This window comes from Canis aureus, chromosome 25 (genome assembly GCF_053574225.1).
Source record: "Canis aureus isolate CA01 chromosome 25, VMU_Caureus_v.1.0, whole genome shotgun sequence".
Taxonomy (NCBI): domain Eukaryota; kingdom Metazoa; phylum Chordata; class Mammalia; order Carnivora; family Canidae; genus Canis; species Canis aureus.
This window is the reverse complement of record NC_135635.1, coordinates 44,449,149-44,465,102: the sequence shown is the minus strand read 5'-3', so window position 1 is coordinate 44,465,102 and position 15,954 is coordinate 44,449,149. Positions and strand designations below refer to the sequence as shown.

At 37.8% G+C, this 15,954-nt stretch overlaps 1 protein-coding gene across 21 annotated transcripts in view; it reads right to left on the bottom strand.

Moving 5' to 3' along the window:
- The window catches only part of ERC1 (ELKS/RAB6-interacting/CAST family member 1), a 534,848-nt gene that overhangs the window by 152,181 nt on the left and 366,713 nt on the right, over positions 1 to 15,954 (bottom strand). The window contains exon 17 of one of the 21 annotated variants that reach the window (XM_077871608.1): positions 6,526 to 6,771. The exons of the other annotated variants lie outside the window; for them this stretch is intronic. Within the exon in view, the coding sequence (XP_077727734.1) occupies positions 6,759 to 6,771 (13 nt within the window). The 3' untranslated portion in view covers positions 6,526 to 6,758. Of the gene's footprint in view, positions 1 to 6,525; positions 6,772 to 15,954 lie in introns of those variants that run through there. 21 annotated transcript variants of the gene reach the window in all.

Genomic DNA, 15,954 nt, shown 5'->3' with positions numbered 1-15,954 from the left:
CTCAATGCCCTTGAAAGCCCCACATCAAAATGTAAACAGAACTTGAGAAATTCCTCCATCCCTTCTGAAAATCCCCTAGACCAGCCTATAAAAAAACCAGCTGTAACCCACTTCGGGGTCCAAGTCCCTGCTCTGCTATGTCGGGTATACTTGGACCCAAGCTCGAGCTTGTAAATAAACCCTCGTGTGTTTGCATCGGTGTCGGCTCCTTGGTGGTTTCTCGGATTCGCAATCTTGGGCACAACACTGCACATATAAACATATAAACTTTGGGCAATGTCAGTATCTTTTATTGGGTATATTAGCAGTTATGTTTTCCTTTTGTTTTGAAAGAAAGAGAGATAGTATTGTTCTCTTATCTGCAATTTTGTTAAATCTGAAATGGACAACCATAGGAGAGAGCAACCTCTTAAAAAATTTGGAAGATAGGCAAGAAGATTAAAGCTAATAAACAGGGCAGCCTGGGTGGGTCAGCGGTCCCAGGGTGTGATCCTGAAGACCCGGGATTGAGTCCCACGTCCGGCTCCTTGCATGGGGCCTGCTTCTCCCTCTGCCTGTATCTCTGCCTCTCTGTGTCTCTCATAAATTTAAAAAAAAAAAAAAAAAAAAAAAAAAAGCTAAGGTTGTTTAGCCCTCTACCAAAGCATTAAAATTAAAAAAAAATAATAAAGCTAATAAACAGTCACAGTCATCTAACTTTTGAGAATAAGAAAAACTGTTGTTCCCTCAATTCATCTGATATAAAAGACTATGGAGGATGCTTGAGTGGCTCAGCAGTTGGCGGCTATCTTCGGCTCAGGGCATAGTCCAGGAGTTCTGGGATGAGTCCTACATCAGGCTTCCTGCATGGAGCCTGCTTCTTCCTCTGCCTTTGTCTCTGTCTCTCTCTCATGAATAAATAAATAAAATCTTAAAAAAAAAGAAAAAAGAAAAGAAAAGACTGTATGGTATAGTTGAGCTTGGGCAGTTAAGTTTTATAGAGAGCACTCAAAAGCGTCAAAACTAAAAAATTTTAAAGAGCACTCTGCTTTTCAGAGGGTAATGGAATTCAGGGTGAAATTTTAAAAAAGCAAATTACAAAAAGAATCTTATTTTAGGGATCCCTGGGTGGCGCAGCGGTTTGGCGCCTGCCTTTGGCCCAGGGCGCGATCCTGGAGACCCGGGATCGAATCCCACATCGGGCTCCCTGCATGGAGCCTGCTTCTCCCTCTGCCTGTGTCTCTGCCTCTCTCTCTCTCTCTGTGACTATCATAAATAAATTAAAAAAAAAAAAAAAAAAAAAGAATCTTATTTTAGTAGCCATTTAACACTTAATAAAATTGGTTCTTTGAAAAAAGAAAGGTGTTTTCTGATAAAAGTAATATCCATTTATGGAAGAAAAACTGGAGATCCAGAAAAGTAAACAGAAGAAAACAGAGGTATCAAAAATGGTTCCTTTTCAATGAGTCTTGAGATGTGGAAGTTACCTATTCTAAGTCTAATATGGCTATTTTAAAGAAAGTGAACCTTGATGGGGATTAGTAATGGACTTTATGAGCTTTACTAACTAAAGTCTATTTGCAGAAGAGGAAGACTTCTAGTGAGGCACATTCTGATTTCATTTCCCATGAGCCCCAAGGGAGCAATACAAGCACGTATAATATGAAAGGTAATGTATGTATGCCACAAGCACAGAGCAAAATAAGAACTGCAATGCTCTTCCTGCTAAATTACTCTCCTAGTTCTGTTAATGTCTTTCCTCAGTTAAAAAAAAAAAGAAGAGAAAGAGAAAGAAAATGTATACACAGACATTTCAAAGTGATTGGTGACCCCCTACCGCTTGACTAAGATGCCAAATTACTGCATAATGAGTAGGTAGTAGCAGAAATCCAACTTTTAAGTCATTAAAGAGGTCTTTTCACTCCATCCCTGGTGCTTTAAACTACATACAGTTGAACCTGCCCTTTGACCTGAAAATTTTAATAGCATCAAGATGTCACTAAAAGTACTCTACTGTGTCATTTGAGCTTTAAGAAATAGTAAGACCGGGGATCCCTGGGTGGCGCAGTGGTTTAGCGCCTGCCTTTGGCCCAGGGCGCGATCCTGGAGACCCGGGATCGAATCCCACGTCAGGCTCCCGGTGCATGGAGCCTGCTTCTCCCTCTGCCTGTGTCTCTGCCTCTCTCTCTCTCTCTGTGACTATCATAAATAAATAAAAATTAAAAAAAAAATTAAAAAAAAAAAAAGAAATAGTAAGACCACCTCTCCCTTCTGAGAACATTTGGAAACAGGAGGCAAATATCCAAGGCAAATGGAGCTCAAAATCTTTCTGATAATGCCTGAATTTTTGAGAACACTACCACATTAGCCTGCAATCGCTAGTAAATAAGAAATACAATCATTGTTGGAGTGATGGTGGTTAACAATTTAAGAGTGAGCCCTAAATATGTGAGTGTTTTTAATAGAAATTTCACACAGAAAAGGGGGTATGCATGAAGGGATGCCACCAAGGTTTACTTTTCCCCCTCCTCCTCCAACTGGGTATTTCAAATTCAATGATTATACAATCATGTAGTGCTCACTTCGGCAGCACATATACGCAATCATGTTTCATAAATATCGTAATACTGAAAACAACAGGAGACAGATCAGATGAAAGTGAGAATAAGGTCAGTTGCTTTAGATGTATTATTGTCATGGACATGCAAGCACAGTTTAATTTTAAGATAAATTTGGAATCTAGATTCTCTTATTGATGCTTCCTTGATTCTGATGCCTCCTTTACTTCTTATTTAACCATTTGACTATCCACAGTGAGCAGTAAATTACTAGGATATCTCTTCCACTCTTTTATCTCATTTCCTGAAGAAATCCTTCTGATTATTATTTTCTCTAACTTCATTTACAGAGGTCTCAGAGTATGTTAGACTTACTACCTTAATTAAGCTCAGTGAAAACCAGTCTGTGGGCGAGCCTACTTGGGCATGTCTGACCTTGCAAGTTTCCGTCACCTATTGTCTTATTATCTCTGTTTTAGGTACTCCAAAATATCTTCTTCGATGTAGAATGTCAACACTTAATAAAACTTTTCACCTATCATAATAAATTTCTTTTTCAATATCAATTAAACCACCACATTCCTAGATCCACAGGCTGACAACATCTAAATAATTTGACTTCTTTGCACCCCATAACCAATATTCACATTTTGTCGGTTTTTCCTTTCTAATGGTTTTTAATGAACCTGTGGCTTTGTATCTGCATGTTCACTATAATAGTCACTACCATCCTTTGATCATGGGTCTATATTATTCTTAAACACATTCTGATTTCCCCATCCTTCTACAATGTCCTCTCCTAATTCACTTTCATCTGGTTTCTTACCACTCTACCTGAAATGCCTGTAGCTTTCTCTTTAAACTTGGCTGCTGGGATCCCTGGGTGGTGCAGCGGTTTGGTGCCTGCCTTTGGCCCAGGGGCGATCCTGGAGACCCGGGATCGAATCCCACATCGGGCTCTCGGTGCATGGAGCCTGCTTCTCCCTCTGCCTGTGTCTCTGCCTCTCTCTCTCTCTCTGTGACTATCATTATAAAATAAAATAAACTTGGCTGCTAATTTTTCTCTGTTCAGCATTTCTGTTCAGTATGTTCACAGTTTAAGTGATATTAATAAGCATGTGCCCTGTAAATGTCCTTCAATTGTTCTACACATTCAGGGTCTGCTTCCTCAACTGTGTTATGTTTATGGCTTATGTCTTTAAGTTTTTCTTTTAATGTTTCTATGTATTTATTGGTCGGTCTTCCAATTTATTAGCTCACTAATTTAAAAATATTTTTGAACTTTTTATTCTTTTTTTTTTTTTTGAACTTTTTATTCTTAATTGTGGTAAAATACATATAACAACGTTTACCATTTTAACCATTTTTAACTGTACATTCAGTAGTGTTAAGTTCATTCATACTGCTGTGCAACCAATCTCTAGAACTCTTTATCTTGCAAAACTCAAACTGTAACTATTAATAACTCGCTATTCTTCCTTTCTGCCTCCAACCTTTGGCAACCATCATTTACTTTCTGTCTCTATGATTTTGATTACTCTAGGAATCTCACATAAAGGGAATCGCACAGTTATTTGTCTTATTGTGTCTGGTTTATTCACTTAACATAATGTCTTCAAGGTTCATCTGTGTGGTAGCATGTGTGTCAGAATTTCCTTCTTTTTCAAGGCTGAATAACATTCCACTGTATATATACACCACACTGTTTATCCATTCATCAATTTGAGTTGCTTCTGCCTCTGCCTATTGTAAATAATATCCCATTTTTAAATTTAAAATATATTGTTTTCTTTCTAGAGTCTTATTCATGGCTTTCCACACCAGAAGCTTATAAATATTATTAATTCTATGCATTGCATATGCCTAAACTATTTTCTTTTATTTGTTATGAATTACTCTCAGTACTCTATATATTCTGGTATTATTTGCCAGTCTTCCTTTTCTGTCTAAAGCCTTTGCTTGAAAAATAGCTGGAATATAAGCTCCACAAAAGAAGGATCTTCATCTGTTCTGTTCACTAAGGTATTCCAAATTCCAAGAATAGTTCCTGGCATGGAGTAGGCACTTCACAAATGTATCTTCAACTAATAACTCCTCCAATTATGACTCCATTTCTATCCAATGTGGTGGTAGTTTGGTTTCCCAACTATTCCAACATATTCCCTTATTGAAGCTTCTCCCTTACTTCACTTTATTATTTTTTAAAAAAATATTTTATTTATTTATTCATGAGATACACACAGAGAGAGATAGAGAGAGGCAGAGACACAGGCAGAGGGAGAAGCAGGCTCCATGCAGGGAACCTGATGCGGGACTTGATCCTGGGTCTCCAGGATCACACCCTGGGCTGAAGGCGGTGCTAAACCGCTGAGCCACCCAGGCTGCCCTCACTTTATTTTTAAAGGTCCCTCCCACCCCCCGCCCAGTAGCATGCTGGAAGGCAAGTGTATAGAGGGAATGGAAAAAATTTGAAAACATGAAGAAAATCAAGACTGCAAAAGAGACCACTAACTTTGGCTAATTTATAATTCATTTAAAGAGTTCTGATTTTCTCTAAGTAGAGAGATGACAACTGGAATCATAGGTTCAATTCTAGATGTCATAATTTAAGAGACAAAGTAAAGGGTATACAAGGGAAGGTGACATGATGGGGTTATAAAAGGGCATGTTAATCCAAAAAGATTTATCCATATAACATGGTAATTGCTCTCAGAATAGCAGGAACAGGAAGAGCAGAAATAAATAAGACATTTAATCTATGTTCCTCTAGAGGGCACAAATGGCATTAAAAGGAATAAAGTCACAAATATTTCAGTTTACATGATGAACATCTAATGTATTAACTCTTGTTAACAAGTAAAATTGAGGGCAGCCCCAGTGGCGCAGTGGTTTAGCGCCGCCTGCAGCCCGGGGCGTGATCCTGGAGACCCGGGATCGAGTCCCACGTCAGGCTCCGTGCATGGAGCCTGCTTCTCCCTCTGCCTGTGTCTCTGTCTCTCTCTGTCTCTCTGTGTGTCTCTATGAATAAATAAAAAAACAAAACAAAACAAAAGAACAACAACAAAAAAAACAAGTAGAATTGGGAAGTCCAAAAACTGGTAGAGCTTTCCATGAGTGGGTATTTAAAGAGATTATTAAAGATACTATATAAATTGTTTTGTTTTTGAGTATTATGTCTATCTTCTTTAACTGTAATATTTCAATAAAAACTAATGAGATGAGACAATAAGGAATAAGAAACTGAAAAGATGGCTTTGAATCAGAGTAGAGATGGTCTGGAATATCAGTAAGGAATACAGAGATTAGGAAATCCTTGAGGGTTCTGACCCAAACTTGACAAACAGAGGTTACTCAAAATACAGAATGATTTGATTTTGATAATACAGTAGCATTAGAAGTTCCAGAAAAGTAAAGCAAGGGTTTAGAAAGATTGATTTAAAGGCAAAGAGGGGAGATTGGATGATTCTTAAAACAGGAAGGTCAGGATGCTACCTCTGGAAATGTATTATGAATAGAATTATCATATTATAAAAATTATTTTTAAGGAATGAAGGATAAAATGATGCTGTCTGAATTTTGGATTTAAGAGTCACAGGTGGGGGCACCTGGGTGGCTCAGTAGTTGAGCATCTGCCTTTGGCTTGGGTCATGATCCTGAAGCCCAGGATTGAGTCCCATATCAGGCTGCCTGTGAGGAGCCTCCTTCTCCCTCTGCCTATGTCCCTGCCTCTTTCTCTGTATCTCTCATGAATAAACAAATAAAATATTAAAAAAAAAAAAAAAAAGAGTCACAGGTGGAGTATAATAAACTGCTATATAATTCAATGAATATTAAATTATAAAATATATCACATTTCTGTTTTGATGCTGGAAAGTAACTTCAGTTTTAAAAATTTTTTTATTTATTTATGACAGAGAAAGCACATGTGTGTGCGGGGGGCGGGGGGGGGGGGGGAGGAGCAGAGGCCTGACATGGTGGCCAATCTTAGGACCCTAAGGTCATGACCTGAGCAGAAACCAAGAGTCGGACACTTAATCCACTGAGCCACCCAGGAGCCCATGTAAAGTAACTTCCAAATGTCATCAAATACAGATTATCGTAAGGCCTTTGATCCAATAATAAATGCATGCTGGGGCCCTGCCTCATAGAACCTTCTTGCAGCACAGTAGCAAGGCAAACTTTGCCCAGAATAATCTGGAATCTTCTCGACCTTCTCTTGCTTTATGTCTGTCTCCTGAAATAAGGGAAGAAAATTGATTTATATTAAGATTTACACTGACATAAGTATGGGTAGAGAAGTTTATCCCAACTTGGACTGGTTTATTTTTCAGAAGTCCTTGAAAAGAATCAAAGTTAACACAATAAAAACAGAAACTGCTGGTAGTTACAGCTCAGTAAGTGAGGTTGATTAAACAAAATTTAGCATGGAAAACCTGTATTCATTCTTCTCTTCACTTTTTATGAAATATGAGCATTTTGGTATTCCCAAACAGTAGAGGTTATGACACATTTGGAAAACAGTTCTACTGTGATATTGACACTTCTGTTATGAAGCTTCTGCCTGCTTCTCAGACTGGCAAAAACTTGATGTTTGTATCTAAATTTGTAAGAAAAAACAAAAGTTTGTATCTTTTCCATTTGTTTTAAAAAATAAAAATTAATTGAAATCTAATCCACAAAGAGACATAAAGCAAATCAGCGGTTGCCAGCAAATTAGACCTGGGGTTGAAGAAAGACAGGACAGGGAAGCAACAGAGCTTTCTGGAAATGTACTACAGCTTGACTATGGTGGCTGTAACACAGTGTATATGTTTGTCAAAACTCACAATACTGTACCCTTAACATGTATACATTTTATTGTATTGATAAAAGTCAATAAATTTTAAAATCATAAGAATTTTCTGAATGAGGAATGTTACATAGCAAACATGACAACAATAAGGAAAATGCATTTTTAAATTATGGTAAAATATACATAACACTAAATTTATTATTTTAATCATTTTTTAGTATATGGTTCTGTGGCACCATATATTGACAATGTCGTGCAACCATCAAAATCACGATCTTTCTCCAGAACTTGTTTTCTCCAACTAAAACTCTATACCCATAAAATACTAACTCCTCATTCTCTCCTCCCCCAACCCAGGGCAACCACCATTCTAATTTCCCTCTTCTTTTTTTTTTTTTTTTTAATTTATTTATTTATTAATGAGAGACACAGAGAGAGAGAGAGAGAGAGAGAGAGAGAGAGAGGCAGAGACACAGGCAGAGGGAGAAGCAGGCTCCATGCAGAGAGCCTGACATGGGACTCGATCCAGGGTCTCCAGATCACGCCCTGGGCTGGAGGCGGTGCTAAACCGCTGCACCACCTGGGCTGCCCTAATTTCCCTCTTCTTGAATTTAACTACCCTAGTTACCAGATACGTAAAACTATATAGTATTTGTCCTTTTGTATCTGGCTTATTTCATTTAGCATAATGTCTAAAATTATAATGTATTTTTATTCTTCCAAATTTAAATGCCCTTTAAAATATACCCTGTAAGTATTTTTCCTAAGCCTTTCACACTTTTTATCTAAAGAAAAAAGAAAATTAGATCTTTAAAAATCTATGCCTTTTATTCAGTTATAGTTGGACTAGGTGGTGGTGGTGGGAAGAGCCATGATCAGATGAGCTGAGCAGAAGAGGAAAGGTCTGAGGCAGAAGCACTGACAGAACTTAGTGATGACACTGGCCTCCTTGGGGTCCGGATGCTTTCCCTAATTAAATCTACTTCAAAGGTATAATACAGAAGCATGGTTTCAGTGTTGCTAGACTGTACATAATTTAGAATTTCTGCAAACAATTTGTTTTCTGTCAGCATTAAATATCATTTATAGTCACACTGAGTACCTGGTTAAAACTGAAGGTGATTTTTATTATAGTCCTAATATTTGGTTAAACTTGAAATAAATATTTGATTATACAAAAGCTTGTCCAATCTTCTCTAGAGCTATATAGAGTATAAAAAGTACTAGCAACAGAATAAAGCAATCTGGAGATAAAAGGTCTAAAATAAAGAACTTCATGCAAAAATAGAAAGGCTTGGGCAGCCCCGGTGGCGCAGCGGTTTGGCGCCGCCTGCAGCCTGGGGTGTGATCCTGGAGACCTGGGATCGAGTCCCACATCAGGCTTCCTGCATGGAGCCTGCTTCTCCTCCTCCCTCTCCCTCTGCCTCTGTCTCTGCCTCTCTCTCTGTGTCTATGAATAAATAAATAAAATCTTAAAAAAAAAATAGAAAGGCTTTCTTTTAAGATCCCTGCGCCACCCAGGGATCCCAAAGTAAAACTTTCTTGAAGAAGCCCCAGTACATTAAATGTGGGTAGAGCCCTACAGAAAACAGCATCCCTTTCTGACTCTAGTTAAGAAACATCTACCATAAAAACTGAATAGGATTGTAGAGGGAAAGCATGGTATGGTTTTTAAGGAAGAGACACTTTGGCATTATGCCAGATCCTTTAAGATTTTTGAATGTGAGGCTTTTGACTCAAGCTACTCCGCAAAATTGAATGACTTCAAGGGTTCTTCAGAGGAAAAAATGTAATTCCAGTTTGTCAAAAAACACATAAGAAATTTATACCATTCTTATTCTATTGAATAAGAATTATTATTCCAATTGTTATTGGTTGAACAAACAGGAAAGACATCTTTAAGAAAATGCATACAGCAAAATGAAAAGATTAAGGGAGAAAATGTTTTAGTTACTACAGACTAATTACAGATATTTTATTTAAACAACTAAAAAAGGGATCCCTGGGTGGCGCAGTGGTTTGGCGCCTGCCTTTGGCCCAGGGCGTGATCCTGGAGACCCGGGATCGAATCCCACATCGGGCTCCCGGTGCATGGAGCCTGCTTCTCCCTCTGCCTGTGTCTCTGCCTCTCTCTCTCTCTCTGTGTGACTATCATAAATAATAAATAAACAACTAAAAAATAATCTCCACACATGACATGGGACTCAAACTCACGACCCCAAGATCAAGAGTAGCAATGTCCTTCGGAGTGAGCCAGCCAGCTGTCCCTAAACATAGACATTTTAGTCAGATGTAAAAATGGGTGTGCAACATGAAAAACTCAAACATAAAAAACAAATTATTAAAAATGGAAGTCTGTGCTCTACTGTTGACTTACTATATCTGAATTTCAGAGGATGAGCATCTCTAACTTTTTAAGAAGCAGTCCAGGTAACTTGAGATTCACTACTTTACAGAAAGATGAACTGATTTAAAAAGACCAACAGTAAGATATTATAGGTATCCCTGATTCCCCACATCCTTGTCAAGACTGAGTTTGCTGTTGTTTTCTTTTTCTAAAGATTTTATTTATTCATTCATGAGAGACACAGAGAAAGAGGCAGAGACATAGACAATGGACCAAGAGAAGCAGGCTCCCCCGTCTCGTCCCTCCCCCGCAGGGAGCTCGGACCCGGGATCAGGAAGCTCAACTGCTGAGCCACCCAGGCATCCCGCCAAGACTGAGTTTTTATTTGGGATTTGCATTTACTGTTCCAAATTCAATAAATACATAGAAAATCTTCCAATTCTATAGTGAAAATGACCTGTTTTTTAACTCTTAAATTCTGATGATACTGCAGACACTTAATAATATTGATCATTACTGGATTTAGAAATATCATGCAGAGAGGACTTCTGTAGTGTAACTCTACCAGCAGATTGTTTGAAAAAAAGTTTACGGAACATCTCCTAATACATTCATACGTAAATTTCCTCCTTTCTTTTTGGCGAGGGCCATCACAAGACAGGTGAATTTAGGATCTTCTGTTTTCTAAATCTCTGCCTTTAACAAGAGCTGGCAGCCACAGGAGTTTTTGTTGGGGATTATTCAAATCCTATCAAAATCCCTAGTGAATTATGTTCTTAAACCCACTGATTTCTGTTGGAGATGGTGGGGGGTGGGTAGAGGGATAGCTTAGCATGAGCCTCAAGAGATGAAGCTAAGTGGTGGGTTCACAGTAACATCTGGGGATGATGTATACAAAAAGATTTATACTGGTCTTTCTTTCATTTTTTCTTTACTATTTCATAATAGTATGTCTGTTCTGCCTCAAGTTTAATGGTATAATATGAACAGAAAATATCAGAATATAAACCTCCCTTATAAAGATATAGTCCCTTCAAAATAAGGCACACCTGTTATTGTTTTACTCACACTTTCGGGCTATACCACTTGTTATGTCTTTTAAGGAAGTCTCTGTTTCCAAAGGAAAATAAAGTCTTACACTGTTTCTCAGAATTCAAACTCCAGAAACCTCCATTTATTTAGTTGTCTGTTTTAAGAATTATTGAACGCTTTAAGCAATTAATCCCTGCACTTTGTCACTGTCCCACTGTTTAGTTAACCTTTCCCAGTCATAGATGGATAACATGTCCATACCAGCTGTCCACACTGTGCTACCATAGAGGTTTGCTTGCCTGTTTTTAAAGCTCCTATTGCATTCCAAGCCTGTTTGCTATGACATTTGTTAGAAGAATGCCAGTGGTATCATGGTACTCATTTCTCCATCCTGCAGTATAATCAAGAACTAAGTGTGCCTTGATTTAAAAAATTATCCAACATTACACAGAACATGTAATGTTTGAATTGGTTGGTATACTGCCTGAAAAAAAGTGGGTAATGTTCCAATAACTAAATATCCATAATATTCTTCAGGCTATATATGAAACATAAAAAAATCTATAGGGATATATGTAACTGTGGATGGTCTGAGAGGGGACTAGAGATACTAGGGTTCCTGAGATCTTAAAGGTCACCAAAAGCACTTGGTGGCCAAAATAGATGAAAACAAATTCAGTAGTTTATTACCTTCCTCTACTAATGATTCAACAATTCTATCCATCTGCTATCAATTTGTTGGCAAAAATGATAACAACTCCTCTCCTACACAGCTTTGGAATGAAACATCTGGTGGGGAAATTCTATAGGAATGGGCAAGGGGCTGTGCTTGCATTTGGCAGATGAATTATTATTGTTGTCAGCTTGGATGATCCTACCTTCTCTGCATTTTTCTTAGGTTCTAGCTACTTGTAAAATGCCAAACACAATTTGGAAAGCATGGTTATCACACCTATTCTTCCTTTGCATGTATATAAGGAGCACATGGTTACAGCAGGCATAAAACAACAAGAAATGCAAAACCTTCTGGTAAGTGTGTGGTTTTTAAAAAAAAATTTAAGTTTCCCTGTATAGCAATGGTATTATTTTTATTAGAGAAAATATGCTCAAAAGTAGTAAAGCAATAACCATCACTCCCTTCTACGTCACACATTTACTTCTTGAAGACACAGGAAAATGACAGGTAAAATAATATTTCAGGGGCAGCTTGGGTGGCTCAGATGTTTAGCGCTGCCTTCAGTCCATGGCCTAATCCTGGAAACCTGGGATCGAGTCCCATGTTGGGCTCCCTGCATAGAGCCTGCTTCTTCCTCTGCCTGTGGCTCTGCCTCTCTCTCTCTCATGAATGAATAAATAAAATCTTTAAAAAATATATTTCAGAACAAGTTTTAGAATTTTACTGTATGTATAATTTTTAAAAAATACTTTATTTATTTATTTATTTGCTATATATAGAGAGAGCACAAGCAGGAGTGGCAAAGGGAGAGGGAGAAGCAGGCCCCCTGCTGAGCAGGGAGCCCAACTGGGGGTGGGGTGGGCAGCTGGATCCCAGGACCTTGAGATTATGACCTGAGCTGAAGGCAGACACTTAACTGACTGAGCTACCCAAGGGCTGCTGTAAACTAAAAGTTTTTTAAAATCTTTTAGAGGTGTCGGGCTACTCAGTCAGTGGAATGTGCAACTTTTGATCTCGGGGTTCTAAGTTTGTGCCCCATATTGGTAAAGAGATTACTTAAAAATACAATAAACTTTTAAACTTTATTACTCTAAAAAGAATAGTAAAGTTTTTAAAGCTAGAGAAAATGATAATTATTATTGATTACATTTTGTTTGGGGCCTCTGGTTATCTTCGTCCTCAACTATTTTATCTTAGAGTACCTCTATTTTGTCATACACCATAGCAATGTACGCATTTTCCCTATTTCTGAAAGCTGATTGACGGCAGGAATGTTATCAAGTCTACTTTTGACTCAGCCAATCTGCTCAGCTGTAGTGTCTAACTGGTGCCTTCCTTGCAGGGGTAAATTCCATTTTCCAAAGTATATTCTCTCTATGTCTAGTTACCTCACCTGGTCAGAGGAGTAATAAAGACAAGATAGTTTTCTGTTACTTCTAGTCTGTTCCACAGCCCAAAATTTCACTGCTAGCACACACAGTTATTCTCTAGGTCGGCATTTCTCAAAAGTATATTCCACAGAAGTATGGAAAGAGATATCAACAAATGTCCCATGAAAAAAAGATTTCCATGGTCAAATATATGGTATAGATTACATATCTTTAAAAAGATGCTATATTTTAAAGCAGGGGTAGCCAAACTACTGCCCACAGGCCAACCCTGACAAACCACCTGTTGATGTAGAGCCTGTGTGCAAAAAATGGCTTTTACATTTTTAAGCAGTGGAAAAATGAAAAAGAAAAATATTTTTGTGACATATTATGTATGAAATATATGACTTATAATATATGAGAATATATAAAATACAGCATTTTATAAAGATTTGAAATGCAAAATTTCAATGTCTATAAACAAAATATGAATGGGGCAAAACATACACATTTGTTTATGTATTTTCTTTTCTCTTCTTTTTTTTTTAATTGTTTATGTATTTTCTATGGCAACAGAAAATCTGGGTGGGGGCAGCCCCGGTGGCGCAGCGGTTTAGCGCCGCCTGCAGCCCAGGGTGTTATCCTGGAGACCCGGGATCGAGTCCCATGTCGGGCTCCCTGCATGGAGCCTGCTTCTCCCTCTGCCTGTGTCTCTGCCTCTCTCTGTGTCTCTCATGAATAAATAAAATCTTTAAAAAAAAAAAAAAAGAAGAAAAAGAAAATCTGGGTGGTTGTGGCAGACATCAAATTGTCCCCAAAGCTCAACATACTTACTATTTGGCTCTTCACAGAAAAAGTTTGCCAACCCTTTTGTAAACTATTTTCCTTTTTTTTTTTCTAAAGATTTATTTATTTATTCAGAGAGAGCGAAAGAGAGGCAGAAACACAGGCAGAGAGAGAAGCAGGCTCCATGCAGGGAGCCCAATGTGGGACTTGATCCCCGGTCTCCAGGATCACACCCTGGGCTGCAGGCGGCGCCAAACCGCTGCGCCACCGGGGCTGCCCCTGTAAACTATTTTCCAAACTTAATGACCATGGAACCCTACCTTCCTCAGTTTTCTGGGGAACACCAATTAACACCTGGAAACATACTAATATTCTAAGAAAACAGTTTGGAAAGTGATGACTTAACAATAAGTCAGTGGATCTCAAAAGAATGAATAAAAGAGCATGAACATCTGGGAAAAAATTGACTGTAATCAATAGTGCCAACATGACTACTACAGAGCCGGCTACTCTGCTAAACATTTTACATGGATTAAGTAATTTAATCTTTATTATAAAAACCCTATGAATTTGTGAAAGGAGGTATCTAATAGGCAGTTGTATTGATGGGCATGGAGCCAGGCCCTGAATTATAAATAGATGTGGAAATGATGAGCATAGAAGGTAGGTGAAACAACAGGAGTGCATGAAACCACCACGATTAGAAGAGAGGCACATAGCACTGTTGGAATAAAAGTCTGTAAAGAACTGAGGAGAGAATAGTCTTAGGAGTAGAAGAAAACAAGGAGACAATGTATCTTGAAAGCTAAAGAAAGTGAATTTCAAGAAAAAAGTGATCAAATACTTTGAAGGGCTTATAGACAAAGTCAAAACAAAGAATGCAAAATTTTCGTTTGGTTTAGCTTTTAGAAGGTTTCCAGTTATCATGGAAAGCAGTTTCAGGGCTGGTAGCATAAGCCATATTGGAAAAGGTTGAGGAAACACACACAGTGATATACTGTTCAGCCTGAAAAAGGAATGAAATCTTGCCATTTGCAACAATATGAATGTACTTTGAAGATACTATGCTAAGTGAAATAAGTCAGAGAAAGACAGATATTGTATGATTTTCACCTGTATGTATAATCTAAAATATCAAAACAAATGAACAAACAAAACAAAATATATAGAGATAACAGATTGGTAGTAACCAGAGAGGAAGGGGGCGGGGGGTGAAAGGTGGGCAAATGAGTGAAGGGATTATTTGTGTGTTTGTATGTCTCTCTGTGTGTGTTTATATAGATACACACATACACAATATTTTCTTTATCCATTAACCCATTAAGGAACATTTAGGTTGTTACTATTCCTTGGTTATTGTAAATAATGCTACAATAAACATATCTCTTTTTATTTTTTTTAAATTTTTTTTTTAATTTTTTTTTTTTTAAACTTTTATTTATTTATGATAGGCACACAGTGAGAGAGAGAGGCAGAGACACAGGCAGAGGGAGAAGCAGGCTCCATGCACCGGGAGCCCGACGTGGGATTCGATCCCGGGTCTCCAGGATCATGCCCTGGGCCAAAGGCAGGCGCCAAACCGCTGCGCCACCCAGGGATCCCAAACATATCTCTTTTTAATATATCTTTTCAAATCAGCATTTTTTTTTTAATTCTTTGAATAAATACCCACAGGAGGAAGGGCTGGTTCATATGGTAGTTCTATTCTTAATTTTTTCATTAATCTCTATACTGCTTTCTCTAGTGGCTGTACCCATTCTACATTCCCCCCAAGAGTACATGAGAGATCCTTTTTCTCCACATCCTCTTCAATGCTTGTTATTTCTAGTCTTTTTGATATCAGTGATAATAGCCATTCTAACTGGTATGAGGCAATACTGCATTACAGCTTTAATTTGCAATTCCCTAATTATTAGTGATGCTGAACAACTTTTCACGTCCCTGTTGGCCACCTGTGTCTTCTTTGGAAAAATGCCTTTTTAGAAACTCTGTCCATTTTTAATTGGGTTGGTTTTTGTTGGTGTTGTGATGTGTTGTACAAGTTCTTTATATATTTTAGATATTAATCCCTGGTTGGATATATGATTTGCAAAATTCTTTTCCCATTCAGTAGGTTTCCTGTTTTGATGATGATTTCTTTCACTGTGTAGCTTTGTAGTTTTGATATAATCCATTTATTTTTTTTGTTTCCCTTGCCTCTGGAGTCAGATCTACAAAAAAGCACTAAGACCAATATCAACAGTTATCACCTATATTTTATTCCAGCTATTTTATGTTTTGAGGCCTAACTTTCAAGACTTTAATCCATTTTGAGTTAATTTTTGTATATGGTGTAAAATAGTGGTCTAGTTTCACTCTTTTGCATATGGCTGTCCAGTTTTCCCAATGTCATTTATTGAAAAGACTGTCCTTTC